At 35.4% G+C, this 21,984-nt stretch overlaps 1 protein-coding gene across 2 annotated transcripts in view; it reads left to right on the top strand.

Moving 5' to 3' along the window:
- USP9X (ubiquitin specific peptidase 9 X-linked) overlaps positions 1–21,984 on the top strand; it is a 93,896-nt gene that overhangs the window by 31,261 nt on the left and 40,651 nt on the right. For both annotated transcript variants that reach the window (XM_085048934.1, XM_085048924.1), the window contains exons 6-16: positions 29–247; positions 1,446–1,561; positions 1,810–2,061; positions 2,139–2,277; positions 3,835–3,987; positions 6,635–6,739; positions 8,213–8,419; positions 9,247–9,383; positions 14,567–14,700; positions 19,348–19,435; positions 21,005–21,347. In XM_085048934.1, the coding sequence (XP_084905060.1) occupies positions 29–247; positions 1,446–1,561; positions 1,810–2,061; positions 2,139–2,277; positions 3,835–3,987; positions 6,635–6,739; positions 8,213–8,419; positions 9,247–9,383; positions 14,567–14,700; positions 19,348–19,435; positions 21,005–21,347 (1,893 nt within the window). The remainder of the gene's footprint in view (positions 1–28; positions 248–1,445; positions 1,562–1,809; positions 2,062–2,138; positions 2,278–3,834; positions 3,988–6,634; positions 6,740–8,212; positions 8,420–9,246; positions 9,384–14,566; positions 14,701–19,347; positions 19,436–21,004; positions 21,348–21,984) is intronic.

Here is a 21,984-nt window from a genome sequence, read left to right as displayed (position 1 = left end):
CTTACTTGTTTGTTTTCTTTCTTAACAGAGATGTATTATTAACAACACTCATCGACTAGTGGAACTCTGTGTGGCCAAGCTGTCCCAAGATTGGTTTCCCCTTCTTGAACTTCTTGCCATGGCCTTAAATCCTCACTGCAAATTCCATCTCTACAATGGTACTCGTCCCTCAGAAACAGTTCCTGCAGGAGTCCAGCTCGCTGAAGATGAACTTTATGCCCGTCCTCCTGACCCACGATCACCAAAGGTATGAGGGCCTTTTCAGACCTGTGGTTTTTATTCTATGCAGTGTTACCTAACTACACAGCAGCCAGAGAGAAGTGTTTTTAGAGTGGGGGGAAAAGCTCCCTTCATTCTCTATGTCGCTAAGATGTTCTGCTGCTTGTGACTCCTGATTAAATGTACCTTTAATGATTTAATATACATTTCTCCTAACTCTTCCTGTCTTTGGTCCACAATCAGTGTGGTTTCTGTGGTAAGCTGGCACAGCTCTGTTGGAATGCCATTCCTGCTGTGTTAATTGGCTTGCTTGCGTTTGCCAGTTGATGGATTTACCTTGTCACTTAACGTGATTTTGTAGGTGACACGTTTTGATGAGGGGATTATATGATAAAGTAGGAATTTTCTCTCCCTTCCAGTTTCCAATGGTGGAAGAAATGTTTGTAATTAGATATGTGATACTACTGTCAGTGTGGGTTTTTTTGTGGTTTTTGTTTGGTTTGGTTTTGTTTTGGGGGGATGTTGAGGGTTTGATTTTGGTTTTTTGTTTGCTTGGGGTTTTTGTTTTTGTAGTTGTGGTTTCTTGGGGTTTTGTTTTTGTTGTTGTTTTATTTTTTTAACTGGACATGAAGATTAGCAATCTATTCTGGTTTTTGAGTCTGAAGTTTTCAGAATTGATCTCCAAATGGCGTTGATAAGACTTCAGGAGTTAACTGAGTTGTATATAATCTAAAATCTTGAATATTTTAGATTTTTAATTTGTTTTTTCCTTAGTAGAACTACTGACTATTGACTTTTAAGAACCACAGATAAAAAACTCTGGTGTCCTTGGACTTCCCTTGCATTGCTAGTTGTGTTTAGAAGAATGTTACTTTGCATTCTTAATGTTTTATATGTGGCATTATCACATCCACAGCAGAGAAAAAATACCAGAACTGTCAGACTTTCTTTAGTAATTTAGCAGCCAAAGCTGGACCTAAATTATAGTCCATTTTATTCCTACATATTTGATAAATTTCTCTGAGTAGCTCATATACAGCATCTGCTCTTTGACATGATAACAGAAAAGATCTTGTTGCCTGTTTCTCAGCATTTCCTTAAAACTGAATATGTAAGCTATTTTGTAAAGACTTTTTCAAAGCAAATTTTTTTATTAACAGTTACTTGAAAGTATTTCTAGATGGTACTTCATAAATGTCAGAAAATAACAGGTTGTTTTATTGCAGGGTTGGCTAGTAGATCTTATCAACAAGTTTGGCACATTAAATGGGTTTCAGATCTTGCATGATCGATTCATGAGTGGATCAGCATTGAATGTTCAGATCATTGCAGCTCTCATCAAGTAAGTTTTTTTTCTAAATAATGATTTATGCATTTGGAAAAGTTGGTCACAGTATAAAATATTATGTTAGCACAAAGCTTAGACTTTTATTGAAGCACTTCCTTTCACTCCATCTGTTTAGCTGGTTGTGTCTACCTTCACCAGTTCTTGTGCTTCTAAGCAAATATGAGTTTCTTGAATTAATTGCTCCTTACTATCATTGTGTGATTACTGATTATGGCACTCTACCCTTTTTCTTTCTTTTTTAGGCCATTTGGACAATGTTTCGAATTTTTAACATTACATACAGTGAAGAAATACTTCCTTCCAATTATAGAAATGGTTCCACAATTTTTAGAAAATTTAACAGATGATGAACTGAAAAAAGAAGCAAAGAATGAAGCCAAAAATGATGCTCTGTCAATGATCATCAAATCTCTAAAGAACTTAGCTTCAAGAGTTCCAGGACAAGAAGAAACTGTAAAAAATTTAGAAATATTTAGGTTAAAAATGATACTTAGGTAAGGTGCTACTCCTAATATAATGTGCCACTGGTGACATTTTTTTCCACACTTCTTACATAAAATTTTTCTCACAGGTTGTTACAAATTTCCTCTTTCAATGGTAAAATGAATGCACTAAATGAAGTTAACAAAGTAATATCCAGTGTGTCATACTACACTCATCGACATGGTAATCCTGAGGAGGAAGAGTGGCTCACAGCTGAAAGAATGGCAGTAAGTGCTCCTTTTCAGTGAAGTTCATTGCACAGATTTTGTTTCTCCTTAGTATTTTAACTGTAGAACTAGCTATATATTGTGGATCCACCACGCACTGTTTATTTTCATGTGTAGTGTTAGAAACATAAGGTATCATGTGGTGGTAATAAGTCATTTTAATGGTAGCCTTTCTGTGAAAAAATGCTGTATTTGTGTCAAAGCTGCTGTTGAGAATTACTTTTCAGTATTGCTAAAAAACATGGCTCAGAAATGGATCCTTGAGTAGTGTGGGTTTTATATAGTGTTTTAAATAAGCCACAGAAACCTGGATAAAACAAGTGTGATTCATTTGAAACTTCAGTGCTACAGTAACTAGAAATTTAACTAGGTCATTTAAATAATGATATAGTCTGGGTTTTGTGCTTCAGCTTTTTCTCATTAGAGTTCTAAGTGACTGTTCTGCTTCTCACATTTCAGAAACTGGATGCTGTGATACAGAAAGTTCTAGATATAACATTTTTGTTTTAATTAATAGTTCTGTATTTTGGGTACTGTTTCTTGAGTGTGTATATAGGGAACCATGAAAATGAGCAATTATAAAGTTAAAATAAAAACAATTTTCTCTTCATCTGTGAAATTTAGTTGTAAGTGATTTTTTACACTGTTCCGCACAATCTTGCTGGCTGGCCAGCCACCTGTTGTGAGGTTTGTAATCTACAAAAGGACATCTAACAAGAAAGAATAATTGCATTTTTGACTTTTTAAAGCAATAGGAGGAAATAGGTCTGTTTTTTTCACACATTCCCTACAGTTTAGCATCTGAGACAGACCTCTCTTTTTAACTGAGAACTTCTAGATTCCATTTTTTCCATGAGACCAGCTTGAACATTGTAAGTCTCATCAAGGACACTGTTGGAAATTACAGTGCTGTGGATGTTTGTTTTCTCTTTCAGTGCTCAGAGCACATCCTGCTTTGCTTCAGTAGGAACAAAATGCCCTGACCATGTCAGTGACACCACTGAGAAAATTGCATTTACTTAAATATGACTTGAATATTTGCCTCTGATTCAATTAGGAGCATTTAAAAAACCATATAAATGGCAGTACTTAAATAATCTTTTTTATATTTCAGTCCTTGCTTAGGTCCTTTTTATGGGATATGCTGTAGGTGTACCAGTAAAGTTAGATGTGCCTTAAACAATTTGATTTTGATACTTAATGGCTGTGAATTGGAAGGTGAAAATTTTGTTCCTCGAATGGAAGAGTAAACTCTTCTCATTGGCTTCTTATGTTTGAACATTTTTCTGCTCTGAGTTCATGATTTTAATGTGCCTGAAAAAAATTCCCCTTAAGACATCCCAGTGAAGAGGATTCCAATAATAATCAAATAATACATTGGATTATTTTAAATGGTGATATTTTCATTTTTTTAGAGAGGAAATTAGAGATAAAAACCTTCCTCTTGTGCAGCATTTTTTAAAATCTGTAACAGGTTGGATTTTTTGTTTTGTAGTTTAAATATTAATGATGGCATCTGAATAATTTGAGATGGTACTATTCTCTTTTTATATTCAGGAGTGGATCCAGCAGAACAATATTTTATCAATTGTATTAAGAGATAGTCTTCATCAACCTCAGTATGTAGAAAAACTAGAGAAAATTCTCCGGTTTGTCATCAAAGAGAAAGCTCTCACTTTGCAGGATCTTGACAACATTTGGGCTGCACAGGTAAATAATTTAACTGCTTGTCTGCTGCTGCACAGGAGGCATCTCGTTGTGTCATGTGTTGAGAAGAGAACTTGGGCTGCTTCTGCTCGGTGTTAGGCAAAGCTAAAGAAAAAACTGAGATGAAATGACGTTCCTTTTTGGGGTCCTGGAGCTCAAAATTGTCATCTCAAATGTCTCCAGTGGAAGGGATCAGCTACATGTGTATGTAAAGCCTAAGGGAACAGTTCAGAACATGGTGCAGAGTTGATCCTTTTTAAGTATTAAGGACCCTTCAATGTTGAGCAAAGCCACGATACATGATAACTTCGTGTTTTAAAATGCATTAAGAAATATGTGTTGCTAGTCTCTGAGTTCCCCACAGTTGTGTAAGTTTTTCTGGGCAGAGTGTGATTAGTAAGCCTTTTAATAATGACTGTTCTTGAAGTTGTTTAACTGCAAGTTCTTTTCTTTGTGTCGCAATAATTACTTTTGAAAAATTACAAATTTTGTAATACTGGTTTTTTACTTACATGATTGGTGAAGCTGGGCTTCCTAGCTGTGGGGCTGCATGAGTTTAACACTCTCTTTAGCCATGGAGTTACAATGGACTGAAAATTAAAAATACCAAAATCTGCTAATACAGGATGATTTTCACCTACTTCACTTCTACTGTGTGTAGTAGTTTTTAAAAGTTCTTACTAAATGACTGCTCCTAAGAGCAGCTGGGGCATGAAATTCAGTAGGGAGGAGTTGATTTACTGTGTAGCTTTATATAACAGGCTATTTTAGCTCAGCCTCAGTGCAGCAGTGGAGAGGTTTTGCTTTCAGGCTCGAGCATTTGTGTTGCTGCCTGGGTTTAGAGGGTGAGCATGCACCTGAGACTCCTACTATTACTACAGGTAATGCAATCATGCTGCTTTTGCCTTTAGAAGGCAGCCTAAGTTTTAATTTTATTGAAGTGTTTTCCTGTCTTTCAAAGCCAGTACTCACAACATAGAAGTGTATTTTATTCAAGAATAATGTTGAAGTCTCTAAAGGCAAGCATTAAGTTGCAGCCTCTGGAGTTGCAGGGAAAGATCCAGCTGTACAAGACACAAAACGGCAGAAGTTGAGGTCTCATGACTTATGTTCTGGAGTATTTAGTTGGAGCTTTACAGGCATTTATTTCCCTGTTTCTGCACAGGAGGCTGGCAGGTCACACACCAGGTTCCTTACCTCCTCCCACAGCCTTGTTCTGCTTCCCCAGACTCTTCAGTGCTTAAAGGCTTCCCCATGTCTGTTAAAAACCTCCCAAGCCAAGATTGCTATGTGCCTTAATCTTGCTCTTCTTGCTGTCCCCAGGAGCTGTCCATACTGCTCCTTTCATTTGTTATATTGTACTGCTCCTTCTATTTGTTATTTTGTAGACACTTTTTCTGCCCTGCATGCTCCCAGTTTTTCCTTCTATTCAGGAAATGGTCTGGTAAGAAGAAAAAAATTGCATTATATTTTCCAAAGTCAAGTGGAATAAGGGGTTTAGTAATTCCCCCTCTTGAAATCTGACCCAAAATGTGAAAACAAACATTACTACTTGAAATGACTTTTTTTAAAACAAAAATTTATGGCACCCTATAAAGAATTTAGGGCACAGCATGTAACAAAGCTATTAGTCTGGTTTTGGTTTTAGTTTTGGTTTTGAATTACTGATGTAAGTTTTTAGTAAGAATTGAATTTCAAAACTGCTTATACATGTATAAGCTTATACTTATTTCAAGACTGCTTATACATAGAGTGTGTATTCTAGGTATTTGTTTTGTATTTTTTATTTTTCACTTACAGGAAAATTTTCTACAGTAAATCAGCTATTGATTCACATAGTCCAAATTTGTTGGTTTTGAGTGCAGATGTAAAGTACAGGATGTGTTTTCCAGCCTGGGCAGAAAATCTTCTTTATGCTCAGTTAAAATGGAACTCTTTTTTTCTCTTACTGTCTTCCTCCCTAAATGTCAAAATTGTGATTTACACCAAACTCTCAGTTAAAACTGTGCCTAGTATAAAACTCAACAACTTGTCCTTAGTTGTTTCATTGCTAGATTTGTAAGTTTAAAAGCTGCTGGACTTTAAAATGTCATCTCCAACAAGTTGTTTGTAAGAGAAGGCTTTAGTTGTCACTCAGTCCACTAATGCAAAGGAGGTACTTCAGCCTGAGAAACTATGTGGAAATACTAAAAATTGATTTATGCCTTAAAACACTTGATTGAAATTCAGAAGTGGATTTTGAGTAATTTTTTATTCAAAAAACAACCAAACCATAAAAACCCACAGAAAACAACATTAAAATACCAGTTTGTAAGTTAGAATACCCTTTTAGACTTTATTGTCTGCTGTCCCAGCTTGGTTTTGTAGCAGGAACAAAAAAATAAATATTTTGATGCTGCAGTATTTATGCTCTAAATAAATCCTTGTGTGCACACACACAAAGCACACCCAAATACTTACACTGCAAAGGGAAATCTAAATATTGTGAATTCCCAGTGAAGTATTCAGTTTGTTGTGTTGCTCCCATAGCGTCAGCTTTTCTTGCTGGCCACCTCTAACAGTCTGCCTGTAAAAATTATGTAGAATGTCTTGCTGCTTGACTTTATATGAATTGTTGGTAGATTCTTTTTTTTTTTTTTCTACCTGACAGGCAGGAAAACATGAAGCCATTGTAAAAAATGTACATGATCTCCTCGCAAAATTAGCTTGGGATTTCTCTCCTGAACAGCTTGATCACCTGTTTGATTGTTTTAAGGTAATTACGTGTTTTGACAGTATTCAGGAAATGGGTTGTGAGATTGCATGTAAATTTGTGGCTTTTTCAGTGTCTTACTTTATACTTCTACATTTGCTCACTTTCTGTGTGTTAGAAGACTTCTTAATGTATAACAACAGTGTAATATTTAATTCTAGAAAGGTTAAGCTTTAATGAGCATTCCTTGTGAGATTTTCTGGTTATTTCCTGTCTAAAACAAAGGCTGCTTACATTTGTTTAGTAGACAGTTTTGTTTTCTGGTGTGAACACTTTGGGATAATGCAGGTCTGTTGAAGCCTGTAGTATTAAACTTATATTTAGCAATCCTAGGAATGTAGATCTTTCTAAATTAAGAAGTTATCTTACATACCTTTTTGCATTTGTTCCAAATTAAGAAGTATTGGTGATTTAGTAATTTCTGTTTTTCTCCTGGCATTAGAGTAGGTTTTGTCAGGTTTACTGGGCAGTGCTATTTTTGATCTTTTAAGCAGAGGAGATCAAGGACTTCCGTTCCCTGCTCCCCCAACTTCCTCCTTATCATGTAATAACTTTTCTCTGTTTAGCTTACATACAGAATGAAACAGTCTCAGGAAGATAAAGCTGAATGTTTATAAACACATCGTGATTTGTTTGAAATGACAAAACAACTTGTTTCTGAAAGTTTATGTTACTTACTGGCTTTTATATATAACATTTAACATTTGCATGTTCCAGTAGTGGTGCTCTCCAGCTTGTTTTACTGTTTCACTTTCAGAACATGATCTGCTGTGCTGGAGCTTTGTAGACTCTGTTTTCTGGTTTTAGATAAATGCATTATAGTCATATTTTGGCTTTCATGCAATTAGTGCTTTGTTTAGTGTGGTCCTGTAGTTTTGGGAATGTGGGTCTGTTGTTCTGTAGTTCAGATACTGAGCTCAGTGCTCAGAAATTCTGTGTGTAAACTGCTGTGTCTGACCTTGAGAGATGGATATAAAGTAATATTATATTGAAAACTTATTCAGGAAAAGGATAATTTAAGGCAGGCTGCCTGTGTTTCAGTCAGATTCAGAGGCACGAGTGATACTGAACTTTTATGTATGTAGTGATTATAAATTATTTAAGAAATCTTTAAGAACAGCAGTTTTGTGAAAGCATTTGAAAGAAGCAGCTGAGTCCACTCTGACTGTTGGTAAACTTGTCAACAGTAACATTAACTTTAAATGTTCAAATGTGATCTTTAAACAAAAAACTGCTTTTTTTTTTTTTTTTTACCCTAAGTTCAGTACACTTTAGTTGTAAACCCTAGAAGAGCTCTTTAGTTGTGTCTGGCTTATGTATTGCTCTAATTTTTTATTTATTATTAATGACAGAAATTAATGTGAAAGTTCTTTACATAGTTGCATCACTTTATTATTGCATTTGTTAACGGTGCAGGTTATGTGTGGAATTTTTTTAGAAGGACTTTTATAACATTTTTTTTTAATATTGTGTTAGGCAAGTTGGACGAATGCAAGCAAGAAACAGCGTGAGAAACTGCTTGAGTTAATTCGTCGCCTTGCAGAGGATGACAAGGATGGTGTGATGGCACACAAAGTGCTGAATCTATTGTGGAATTTGGCACACAGTGATGATGTGCCAGTTGATATCATGGACCAGGCTCTTAGTGCCCATATTAAAATCCTAGATTACAGCTGTTCACAGGTAAGTCATCCAGTATGAAGTCAGTCACTGAGTTTCCTTCTATTCCCCATGAAAAATTCAAGGTATTTGGTAATTTAACAGAAGTGTTACTTGTTTCTATGGTTCTACCAACATCCTTGGTAGGACAAGACATGTTTTTATTAACACAGTTGGCATTTTAATGGGAGAGAGTGTAATACATCAGTTTGCCTGTCTTGTTGCACTTGGTGACGTGCTATAATGAGCACACTGCAAGAATTGGAAAATAACCCTACCAAAATAAACAGGGAGAAAGGAAAAGCAGCCCTGCCCTTTGCTTTTTCCCCAAACTCAATTATGCTAATTTGTTTCAGTGGTTTTGTTGAGCTTTTTTGTGCCAGTAAGTCCTTATCTGTTTTGTATAATATTAGAAAGGGCCTAGCCAAGATCCTTTTCAAATTATTAGACACTCTCCTTCCCCACCCAAACTTCTGTGGAAGTCTGCCAGAGTAGTAATTCATTATGGTTTGAAATGAATCCATTATCCATCTTGTTAAGTTAAGAGACAGTTTCTCATTGTTTCCTGATATTTTATAATAGTGACTAGAAATAAATGAAAGAAGAGCAAATTATTTAAACACTTCTTCAGTAAGTACTTAGTGCTTGAGTGCAGGGAGTTTGTAACACTGCTAGCTTCTGCCAGCATCTAGTGCTGCTGCTCAGGTACTTCTGTTAATGCTTCTATGCTTCATAGCTCAGGTGTTCTAGTATTTGTTTGACTTTGTATGTTGTATCTTGGAAACAAAGAATGGGAATTATGATAGTTCTGCAAGATACTTGATTTTGATGATAAACTGCTGTTCTTTAAGGATCGAGATACACAAAAGATCCAGTGGATAGATCGTTTTATAGAAGAACTTCGCACAAATGACAAATGGGTCATTCCTGCACTGAAACAGATTAGAGAAATTTGCAGCTTGTTTGGTGAAGCACCCCAGAACTTGAGGTAAGAATAGAATTCAAATAAAATTTTGTCTCTTAAAACTTGGATGGGTTGGAATGAAGCAAATTTAATTTTTTTTTTTTTTACAAGAGGTCGGGAAAGTCTAGGTAAAACCATAACTTGGAAGATGTTCTTGAGTATGTTCTAATGTTTATGAATACAGTCTAAAACTTCAGACACCTAAGTTCAGTAAGAGAGCATTAAATGCTTCTTCAAACATGCTTTTAATAATTTTTATTGTAGTCTGTTGGAAAATCTGAGTTTCTTTTTTGGTTATTCATGGACTTCCCTACCTAACAGTGGAATTATCTTACAAAGCTTAAATGTATTCTGCATGCCTGTATGGATGTATGCACACACATACACACACAGACATACCCACCCTTCCCATTTGATGCTAAATTCTTGCCAGTCATCAAGTTCATATGCTTGAAATCAAAGGTGACTTTATGGTCTGGGAGAAATTCTCTGTTGATTTTCTCTCCTGAACAGAATAGATAAGAAATGTGTGAGATTTGTTTTATTGGGATGAGGGGGTTTATTTGTTTTGTGGGGTTTCATTTGATGTTTGCTTTTGAAAGGAAGAAATAATGAAAAGCCATTATCAGTTTGGACTTGTTAAAATAGATGTGATTTGTTTTAATTATTTTAAATGTCTTCTTGCTAAGAAACAGCTGAGACTGTGCCCCTAACAGTATTTGTATCCACATCAGAATTTTTACAGGCTCCTGAAAAGTATTGTTGGCTTATCAGTGTTCCACAATTGCTTTGTTTTAATTCTTGTAAGCAGATAAAGTATTCAGATCATTGTTACTAGTACAGTCGGCTCACAAGAAGGATCAAATCAGCGAAAGTTGATGAAAATAAGCCGCAGTTTGGACAACACTATCTTCTTACTGATACCATTTTCAGGAGCTGTGATAATGTTGCATTCCTGACTTTTGGAGTTTTCTTTATTCTTTTAGGTTGTAACATATTTCTCAATTTTTCAGTATATTTTAATCCTTTAGAGTTTTACATTAATGATTGATTGAGGTTTATCCAAGAAGCTCACAAAGTTACCTGCTAATTAGCCAAAAAGTCTGTTTCTGTGTCTTGGAATCCTTAACCTTTTCCATGCTGTAAGATTCAGGCAAATCAAGCTACCTGGGTATTCAAAATCATGGTTCAAGTTGAATGCTTTTAGCACAGTGCCTTAACAATGATGCTTTGCTTTAAGTAATTATGAAAGCACAGCTCATTCAAGTAACTGATTTAGGTTTCTGCTCTGAAGTAATCTTGGGCAGAACCAAACTTCTTTTGCTTGTGGAAGTGTAGGTTTCCTGTATGGTCTGTGTACAGTTAGATGGCTTGAATGTTTCTCCTTTTTTTTTTTTTCATCAGACCATCTCTTCTTCAGATTGCAGGACTACCTGCATTGCAGTATGTAATAGCACCTCATTTTTATGCAGAATTTGAAAGCAAATATGGCAGGAAAGTGAACTTGGAATTTAAAGTTTTAATCAAGGAACCTTAAAAGACCTCTTCCTGTGGAGAATCCTTTGTTAGCAAGATACTGTTGAGGGAGTTGTTTTAGTCAGGTAGTATTACTGCCCAGGTGTCTGGGAAATCTGCTGAGTGAAAACATAATTTTGAAATAATCAGTGACTTTCCAGTCCTCTGAATTTTCTGATACCTCCTAATACTGATATGGTTTGGAGGCTGTAGTACATGCATACAATACCTGTTCCTATCAGCTTACCTTGTCTGACTCAAAACTTTAATCTCTAACATCCTTCTAGAATTTGGAGTGAAAATAGCTCCAAACAGGTGTTTGTGACAACTGCCTCAAAAACATGTCACAAAGCACATAGTCTTTACGCTACTCTTTTGAGGTGGGTCAGCTGATTGGCACTGGCAATGGAAAGTTCAGTGCAGATCATCAAATGCTGCTGATTCTTGGCAAAAATATGCATAAATTCTCTTATGCCACTGGCGCTGTAGAAATTCTTTTGAGGGGGAGGTTTTAATTGTTACTGGTTATTCATGCAGTTGAACAAAGTGATGAATTGGTTATACAATTGCTGTGGCAAAATTTAGCTCCCTGACCACAAAGAAATGCTACATGTGTCAGGAAGTTCAGCTTAACCAGAATTGCAACAGAAAATAATATTTGTGTAAGCACGACGACTTTTACAGGTGCAAATATGCATGTTAATACTTAGGAATAGTCAACTTTATTACTCAAAATACTATTATTTTACACATAATGCATCTTAATTTTCTCTGTATTGGATGGTAGAGCCTCCTGTAGACCAACATCCAGTGCTTAAGTTTGAAGTGGATCTACCTGAGCAGTAGCAGATCAGTCTCTTAAATTACTTGCCCAGAAGAATTACCTGAGCACTGAGAGTTCAGGGGTTTCATTAGTGCTTCAAGGCAACAGTGATGCTTCAAGTCACTTTTTGGCCTAAGTAGTAGAATTTGTGAGGATCAGTTGCTGTGATTTGGATTTTTAATTCAAATAATCTGCACTGTTTTAGTGGTACATAAACAAGCAGCACTTGTTCAGTTAGCACAATTGCCATCTTCAAAAGCTGAGTTACGTGTGTAGTATTGTATTGGGTGACTTATATGTGCAGATAATTCTTTTTAATCCATTTTAATTGTTTGGAATTTTGCCTTTGCCAGTTTGCCAGTATTTTTCTACCAGATAAGCATTTGAGCTATGTCCTTTTTCATAATCCATAATACTTTGTCATCCCTTTCAAAATGCTATTTTTTCTTTTTATACATTGGCCTTTGGTATCCATATAGTGTATAAACACAATGAAAATATAAGTTGTGCTGTTAATTTCAATTTTTCAAGCTCCTAAGCTATTACACATTAATGAGTGTATAGTAACTAATGTGTAATAATATTAAAGGTTAAATGATCGTGTCCCAATGGCAACATCATATTAGTCTAACCTTAGATGCTTTAGGAAAATTTTAATTGCATGTAGACTTTGCTTTAATACTAGAAAACATGCTAGAAGCTCTTGTCAGATCAGGTTTTTTTCCAGTGCTTGAAGACAAAAATTTTGCCTTTGAGTCCATCCTAGCAGTGGATCAAAATAACATCTTAAGTGTTGCTATCACTATGTTACAACCCAAAACGCAGAGCTCATAACTCTAGTTATTACAATTGTTACGCTTTTAGAAGTAGTTGCTAACCAAGATGAATCCATGTGTAAATGTACTGTTTGGGCATGTGGTTGAGAGAGAAGTAAAAAATACCTAACACAGAAAGAACATTGTCTTCTGCTGATAAAGCTTTGGTTTTGCTGTACTGTGTGAGATTGATACAAATGCATAATATTATGAATATAAATACACACTCCAATATCTTTGATTCCACAAAACACTCCATCTTGGTTCTGTTTGTTCCTTTAGTTATTTGATCATATGTATTTCCCAAATAATCAGTGTTCTCATTTACTCTTATGCTCTGTGAATGCAGTTCTCTGTCTAGAGGTAACATCTTGGGTAGCCTCTGAAACAGACATCCAGTCTTTTACTGGATTTGCTGCTACTTTATTCTGATTAAGGAGGTTGGTGGAGATAGAATGAAATATAGTTGGAAAATTTCTTAAAATGAAAACAGAGAATGTTCTGAATACATGAAGTCCTGTATGTTTTCTTTGTTTGTGCTTCCATCCATTTTGTTTTCTGTGTGACAGATGTCTGGGTATTTGGGTTTTTTTAACACAATTTGTGTTTGAAGTGCCCCTTTCAAACTATTTTAGAAAATTCTGCATGTTATGAAATTTAATTTTCTTAAAACCACAGGCCAAATTCTGTTGGTTGCAGATAACAAAATTATTGGCAGAACATTGATGGCTTCTGTCTTTTAAACCCATATGGACACTGATCTTTGGCAGATGAATGAATTTGTCTGTTGCTGTTACGTCTACAGTGAAATGTGGTTATCAGCTACAAGATCACTGTCAGCTGATGCTGGAACTTGGATTTCTTGCCTTCCCAACTGTTCCCTGAAGGTGTGGGAATACTGTAGAGTGCTGTAGGCCAGGTAGTACAGAAGACCCTGTTTCCCAGGAAGGACGAGAATTCCTACCTCTAATCCATTCAGCTGATTCCAATGTCTACTTTTTTAAGGGTTGGAGGAAAGGAGAACAATTCTGAAATACATTTTTCTTTCTTCAGGACATGTTATGGGATCAACTGAGTGGCAATGAGGAATGCTGCTCTTACCCCTGACACCCACTTGTTTTCTTTTTTTCTCTCTTTGCCATGGAAGAGCAGAGCTAGTTTGCCTGGTTTATGCAGTCAAGATCAGTGCTCTGATCTACACTTACAGCAGTAGAGATATTTTGAAAGTTTTCTGCAGAGGTGATGAGTCCCCAAGCGTTAGATTTTGATGGTGTTCATGGCATGTGGATCTTGGACCAAGCTCTGTGCTTTCTTTTGCAGTTTACTTTTGTAATCTGAATATGTCTAGTGTTGTTTAAGAGCAGCATTTTTGGTCGAGTCTTGATAATACACTTAACTTACAATCTAATTATTTATTTGTGGTATTTCCTTTCTTGAACTTTTCTGGGTTTTTTTTAGGTTGTGTGCTCTGTGTAACTGCTTTTTTGTTTGTACCAACATTTTTTTCACATAGTTATTGTTAGAAAATAAATCAGTACTGTTTTTAGGTTCTTTAAGTATTGAAATAATTTATGTGATTATTGGGGGTGTACTTTCACTATGGTCTTGAGTTTTACTTGGTGTTTTAATATTAAATATAGAAAAGAATATCAGATGGCTGTGGAAGAAACTGTGGTTATGTGTATGGTAGTTACACTGTAGTTGAGGTTCTTCTGTCTTTACTGTGCTCTTTGGGCAGGTATTTATTTATCTTCTGTCTTGCTGCAGATATTCTCCCTCCAGCACACTGAGCTGCTCTGAGATTGCTTTGCTATTTTTCATATGTATTATAGCTGTATAATCCTTATATAAATTAGCTGCTTTTAGTAACTGCTAAGAACTATTGGTGTGTCAGAAGATAGAAAAATACTGTCAAAAACCTAATCTGTTTTCTATTTGACATCTTGTAGGAAAATTTGGATCTTGCATCAAAGATGTGTTTCCTAAATTGGTTTCTGAGCTATTTGGTGCCAAACTTCTTTTCTTTTCCTCTAATACTTGTATTTTAATTTCAGTCAAACTCAGCGAAGTCCCCACGTATTTTACCGACATGACTTAATCAATCAACTTCAGCACAATCACGCCCTAGTTACACTGGTTGCAGAAAACCTCTCTGCCTATATGGAAAGCATGAGGCAGTATGCTAAAGGTAAGTATGAATGTCAGCGTTGCTTCGTGGAGTATAGGAGAACTCCAGCTGAAAATGGAATTAAAAGCAAATTCCCATAATAACTATTAAATTTATTTGTTTAATTTTCAAGCATCTGTGGGGTTAATAGTCTTTGTGGTGATTGGATAAGAAAAGCTTAAAATACTGTTTTGGTGGGTTTTTTTAATAATCAAAAACTAGTGTTTTGCAGCAGAATATGAGAAAGTGGCAGCTTTCAGTGGATTGATAAAAATCATCTTGCCCTACTTAGGCTAGGGTAGTTATTTTTGTGGAAAGTCTTGGTAGTAAAACTAGTTTTGAATTTTGAAGGCTCCTTTGAGAAGTTTTTTAATCATCTCAGTTTGAAGCCAGTATTTGGATTTTGTCAGGCAGAAGGAAACCACAGGGATCCTGTTTCTTTTTCCCATGTAACTCCCATTTCTGTTCAGTCTTTCTCACTGTGTTTGTTATTAGCAGCACTTGGGCAGCACATTGTAGTAGTATTTTTATAGTTTAGGGTAAATTCAGCCTTTTGCTGATGAATTTACCCTCTTGCTCTGCATTAACTTTAAGCTGCTGAGGTAGAAGCATGGAAGTGAAGGAGAATGGGGACCAAGAAGCTCATTACACTGGACCACAGATCTTTAAATATAAAATTAAGCCAACAGAAGTGAAAGGAGGAGATTCACACCTCTCCTTCCTCAGCCCTGACTTTACTGAGTGGAACCAGGGACAGTTCTACCCTGGCCTCATAACAGCCTGCCAGCCTTTCTGTTGCATCCCAAAAATGACACCTTGTGTTCTGGAGCAATTCAATGTAGGTCGTTCAGAGGGGACAGGATATTTGCACAGCTTGTCTCTACCAGTGCATAGGAAAGTTGCCTTTTGGAATTTGTGTGTTTTGGCGTATTAAATATATGTATAATATCAAAGATATCCAAAATACATCCTTGAGGACTTGCGGGAATAGTGATGCTCTGGGAAGATGGTCATGTCAGGAAGGTTTAGGTTAGTGAGAATAACATTCAGTTAAATCCAAATACTGCAGCTGGTGTTTCTCTGTTTAGGAATACATGGGGGGGGGGTTACCCTAATTTGAGTTCCTTAACTAATGATAGCATTGCACTAATTAATGTTAAAATAATACTAATTTATTTGGTCTGTTCTCTAGCCATACTGTCTTGTGCTTCGTCTTCACAGGAAGACGGAATAGAACAAGTTTTATGTCATGTAACTTCTGTTAGCTCTTGGAGTGCTCTTTAACTTTGCTAACATGATGCAGAAATGAAGTTTTGTTTGTACTGAACATCACATTTTAACTATATTGATAACTTACAATCTATGATTCTGTTCTTCTTTATTTTGGGCTTTGGGCAGCTGTGAAATCTGGGGTTTGACCTCAGGATTTGGAAGGAAACAGAATGAACAGCTATATTCTAATGCAATGCTGTCTTCCAAAAATAGCCTACACATACTATTAGCACAGGAACTATTTTTCATTAATTTTGATTATTTTTTAACTCTCAAGCCAAAAGATAATTTTTAAAATATTGTTTACCTATCAAATTGTTGAGGGCACAAGAATTAGGCTGATGCCTTGCATGATTCTTTTGCAAAAAACCCATATCTCATTGCCCTGCCCCTCCCCCTCTGTAATGACTCAGTTAAGCAGTAATACAAACATCTTCAGTGCAATAGGAATTACAAGTGTGTAAGGGGTTTAAATTTAATCTAATTACAAAGCAATTAAATTGCTCTTTCTTGAGACGAAGCTGCTGCAGAACTTCTCATTTGTATCAGACTACAAAACCAGATGAATAATAGTGTGTATTTTTTATTAGGTACTTTATTACATTATTAAGGGCAACCAGGAAATCTTCCTCATGTTTCAGATACCGTGCTAAGACGGTAATCCACAGTTTCTGTGCAAAAACTCTTTTAATTTTCAGTTTTATGTACTAAATAGAGCAGAACATAGAGTACTGTGAAGTCTGTCTTCCATGCCATCATGGAGGAGGAGAAAATATGCCAGGGGGCCATATAAATGAAAGGGAATAAATGAAAGGAGAAGAAAGAAGATTATGCATGTGAGGACAGAAAGAACTGGAAGCTGTAGAATTAAGCTTGATTGGAGAAGGTGAATGAGACAGAGGGAGAAAATTCAAAGCGAGCATCCAAACAGCACAGGTCAAACAAATGCCATAGAAATAAAAAATCCTGTTGTCCACAGATATTCTTGATAGTTAACACTGCAATTACAGTGTAATTTGGATATTTTTAAATTAATTTGGAATTTGCCATATTTTTGTTTTTCATGGAGTCTTCCCTAGTTCTGTTCAGTGATGAAGAACAGTGTTCTTATTCTCCTGTTACTCACTAATGCACAGTGTTTTCTGGGATGCTCTCCTTTTATGTGTTTGCCTTTTCAAGGTTAAAGGGAAGCCTAATCTATGTTTCTGAATTTTTTCCATGCTCTGTGATTTTCTCTTCTACTGAATTCATCCTTTCCTCCCACTCTGCAAAGTCCTCCATGAGATGAGACAGCTACTCTTGCATTCTGTAGTCCTGAAGGAGGTCACAGTTTCATCTTTCTGATGATTTATCAAAGAATTAAAAAAAGTTATTTGAAAATTTAAAATTTTAAATTGAAAATTTTAAAAGATTGCTAGTCAATTCTCCTTTATCTTTACTGATTTTCTGCAGTAATAAAAAATCCAAAGTGTTAATTAAATGTAGGTATTTGTAGAAATTGTGCCATACGATCTTCTATGTGTCTTTATCACTAATTATACCTAAATTTTCAACCAGTTGTTTTCTGCTCCAGTATATAAAGAGAATTTTTGAGATCACACTTTGACTTGCTGTGGTATGCACAGAGTAGAAAACAAATCTGGGAAATGTAGAAAGAATGTGATCTAGAAAATACTTACTGAAGTTGAATTTTTTTGTAGTTCGGAGTTTTTCAGAATTCTGAAGTACATCCGTACTGCCTTTGCACAGCTGGCTGGCTTTGAATACTTGAATTCTCTTGTCATTGCTACTATTGATGTTGTATCTGTGAATTAAACTCTCATCTGGAAGGAAAAGCCCAGATAGTCCCCACAGTGAAAATAAACGAACACTACCACCTCCCCCTCAACAAATCAAAATCAGACAAAAAACCCACCCAGAACACCCCACACTTCAAGTAATGAGTTCTAATTTCTCTGCACTGTGCTTATCTGTGGGGGTTTTTTTTCTGCTGGAGCCAGAGCGTATTTTACTGGTTTTCTGCTTCTAATTCTTAAATAATTTTTGTCAGATACTTTTATATTATTTCTTCAGTTGGTTTTTTTTTCACATTTCTCCTTTCCATAATTGCCCATTTAGGATCACTTCATGAAGGTCACAATTTAAAATTTTTAAGGTTTTCTGATAAACATTATGTCTCCAGTTTTGCAGACATCAGTTAACTACTGGAATTCTGTTTCCCCTGTTATTTGATTTTTAAGGTAGTGTACCTTTAACAGTTGGCTATAGAGAGCAGTACTTATGACAATAATTTTTATTTTGAAACACTGATGCACTTCAGCTGTTACTTTTTTCCCCCACCCTGGTGTAATAGGAGATACTGATTTTCAGCTCTGAAGATAAATTTTAGTATTAGTCTTGATGTTTTCATGAGATGGTCTGCCATGGCTTAGTCACCTTAGTTAAAGGTAATCTATACACCTTTGCAAATAAGAAATACTGCATTAATTAGTTTTATTATAAAGGAGCTGTCACAGTAAATATGTGTCATGATGAAATACTATTAGTACAGATGAGGGTAATGCAAGTGCAGATCTAGGTTGTATGTCTTTCATTAAAAAAATCTAAACAACAAAACAGCCAACCAAACACCAAACAAAACCACACCAAAACCATGTTCCTATGAAGCAAATTGCTGTTTGTTAAGAAAATATTATGCTGAGATTTGACAAAATGCAGGTAAAAGTTCGACTTCTTACCTTACTTCCAAATGAATTCTTCTGTTTCAAGTTTGTCATTATTGCAGGCATTTGGGGTTTATATTTGGAAACTTGCACTAAATAAAGTTGTTTTATACTTTCTCCCTCTGAGTGATGTTGTGTACATTGCTGTGCATAAAGGTGGTAAAGAAAGGAGTCATGATTTCCTCTGTAGAGGAAAAAGCCTAAAAACCAGAAAACTGAAAATTTGGAAGAGATGCTGTGTAACAAAAGTAAAGCATCCTCAGAAAAAAAGGACTGGATAATTGAGTTACATGCTTGGCATACTTCTATTTTCAACTGACTTCTGACTTCAAACTGACTCCTTGAAATTAGGAAAAATTGATTTGAACAAGTAGAGTGCAAGTTCTTAATTATTCTGTAACACTTTCCATTATACTGAACATGAGCACATGTATCTGTGCAGCACATAATTGTTTGTTGATTTGATTACAGACCTCAGTAGTCTTTGCCTGTGCTCAGTTTAGGAAGAAGCATTAACTAGTAGCTGACTGCTGAAAACTTTTTTCATACACATCAGTGGCAATGTCCTGGGTTTGGATTATATTTGGAGCAACAAGTTTTCAAAGACATCCTGTCTTTTGGAGTCAGCAAGCCTTTTCTGAATGTCTTGTCTAATAAAACATTTTATTTGCAGAGCATGGTGAATATGATCCTCAAACTGTGAGACCAGGAAGCAGATACAGTCATGTGCAGGAAGTACAGGAGCGACTTAACTTCTTACGGTGAGTTTGGACTTGAATGTTTGTTTCACTTCTGTAAGAATACTTTAAATACTTTTAAAATAAGAAACCCTTTACATTTCTTTCTCTTCTAAAGCTTTAATCTGTTTTGTTAACTTCTTTCAAAACTCAGATGCAAAAATACAGTGAATGTTTTTGGTTTAGTTTGGGTTTTTTTCCTGGAGGGCTTTCATGCTACTGTTGGAATATTCAAATAAAATTTACTAGGATATTTGGAATCCAAGGTCCTGATTCTGCACTAAGATTTGTACTTTTTTTTCCTGTGTGCAGAACCTTACTGACTTAAATACAGTATGCAGTGTAAACAGTTACATTCCCTTTGGGGTAGCTTAGTTGAAAATTTAAAATACTCCAAGTAGGGATATAGCTATGTGTCCTTACTTGTACCAGATTTAAATCCATGGTCATAAACTGACATATGCTTTTGTCAGTCACTGATGTTGTGTTGGCAGCATCTGAGCCCTAGAAACAAAGTGCAATAAAAAAACTATTTGGATGATTTGGCCTCCTCCTGTCTGAGTAAAATAAGAAAACAAAGGATCTCTGCTCATCACAGAGCTGCAGAATGTTGATGCTTTTTAGGCTAAGTCTCTCTCAGCCTTTTCCCAGTTAAATTTAACCTTTTTTTAGATGAGTAAAACTATTTGAACTGTCAAGTTCTGAATTATTTTTACCTTTTTTCTAAGGGAGATTTTCTTTTACTTTTTAAAATTTTACCAAAATTTTCATTAATTAAGCTAAAGTGTTTAATGAAATTATACAATAGCATATGGATAGCACACTTACCAGTCCTGCATGTTAAAAGTTGTAACTTCTTAGATTTAAGTTCATCATTTATTAATGTACAGAAATTTATGAATTCTTGCAGATGTCAAATGTAGAATATGTATGTAGCAATTTCTGAAAAGCAGTGCCATAACTTAGTCCCTGATTTCTTTTACATTAAAAAAATTTTGAATCAGAGAAATTATTCTGAAGAACTTTGATTATCATTTGTTCCTCCTGAAAGATCCTTGGTGTTATCTCTCAGAATTGACATTCTTAGTAATTGTTTGATCATAATTGAACACAAATGAAAAAATTGCTTAAATAAAAGGAAAAATTTCCAGTTCATTGACTTCTGGTTGTGCTCCATGGCATTGATACCCTTTTCTTAAATTTTGCTGAAGCAAGTCTTAAAAAGTACTGAAAGATTGCAGAATTAATTTATTCTCATATGTTGTGACCTGACTTTTAAACTGAATAGTTTACATTAGGAAATGTGCTTTTCTTTGTATATAAAATGTAAACAATGCTTGGTGTTTTAGTGTAAGGCACTTTTTAACCGAATTTTATTCTTTTTTTTATTTGGCATATAATGTCTTGATCCATTCAAACTTACTAAGAAATCATAGGGCTAATTATGAGCAGACTGATGATACAAAGTTTTCATACTTGTGATATATCCATATACAATGTGCATATCTACCTTTGTGCCTGTACTTTTTACTGAATTGTAACTCTGGATGTCTATTAGACAGTGCTGTTAATTGTCTCTTTGTTTTGCTCAAGATTTTTATTGAAGGATGGTCAGCTGTGGCTCTGTGCCCCTCAGGCGAAGCAAATATGGAAGTGTTTAGCTGAAAATGCGGTTTATCTTTGTGATCGCGAAGCCTGTTTTAAATGGTATTCCAAACTAATGGGGGATGAACCAGACTTAGACCCTGACATTAATAAGGACTTCTTTGAAAATAATGTGCTTCAGCTGGATCCTTCCCTATTAACAGAAAATGGAATGAAATGTTTTGAACGTTTCTTCAAAGCTGTGAACTGTCGAGAAGGAAAGCTAGTAGCAAAGAGACGAGCCTATATGATGGATGATCTGGAATTAATAGGATTAGACTACCTTTGGAGGGTGAGTTAATTGGAGGAAGCATCTGAAAGGTTAACTGCTAAGACTTTCTCAGTCTCTTTGTGTTTTTAGGAATAAGTAATTTATTAGTAATGGACTGAAATTACAAAAATCCATTTTTTCCAACTAAACGCATGGCTTTTGACTCCACTGTCTTCCCAGCAAGTATTCAAGTTGGTAACTTTGCAGACTGATGTTTAATGGAAAGTTATGTGAAACATAAATATATTTATGTATGCACATGAAATTAAACATTTGTCTATACTGGTGGAGAAGGAAAGATCCTTGCAGGTGAATTGTCTTTAGACTTCTCCTTTTTTCACATGCACAGTATAATTAAATTTTGTTTCATGCACTTCATAAGCTATTTCATGGCTTTCCTTCTAGTGTGGTAAACTGGAGTGATTCTAGATTAGACCAAGTGATTGCTGGTCTGATTCTTTCTCTTATAACCACAACCTTTTGGCTCAACATGGGGTTTTTTTTTTTAGGATTTATAGATTCTATATAACCACCTATTCTCTGTATATAGAATCTCCATTTCAATGGGAAGGTTGTAGCTTTCTGAAGTATTCCAAATCTGTTGGTGAAAAATATCAGAATCTAAATTGTTACTTAATTTTTTCAGAGCATTTCTAGT

The sequence above is a fragment of the Lichenostomus cassidix genome, chromosome 1, assembly GCF_008360975.1.
Source record: "Lichenostomus cassidix isolate B80296 chromosome 1, HeHo_3.0, whole genome shotgun sequence".
Taxonomy (NCBI): Eukaryota; Metazoa; Chordata; class Aves; order Passeriformes; family Meliphagidae; genus Lichenostomus; species Lichenostomus cassidix.
Note: the sequence above shows the minus strand (reverse complement) of the source record. Positions and strands in the feature narration are given on the sequence as shown.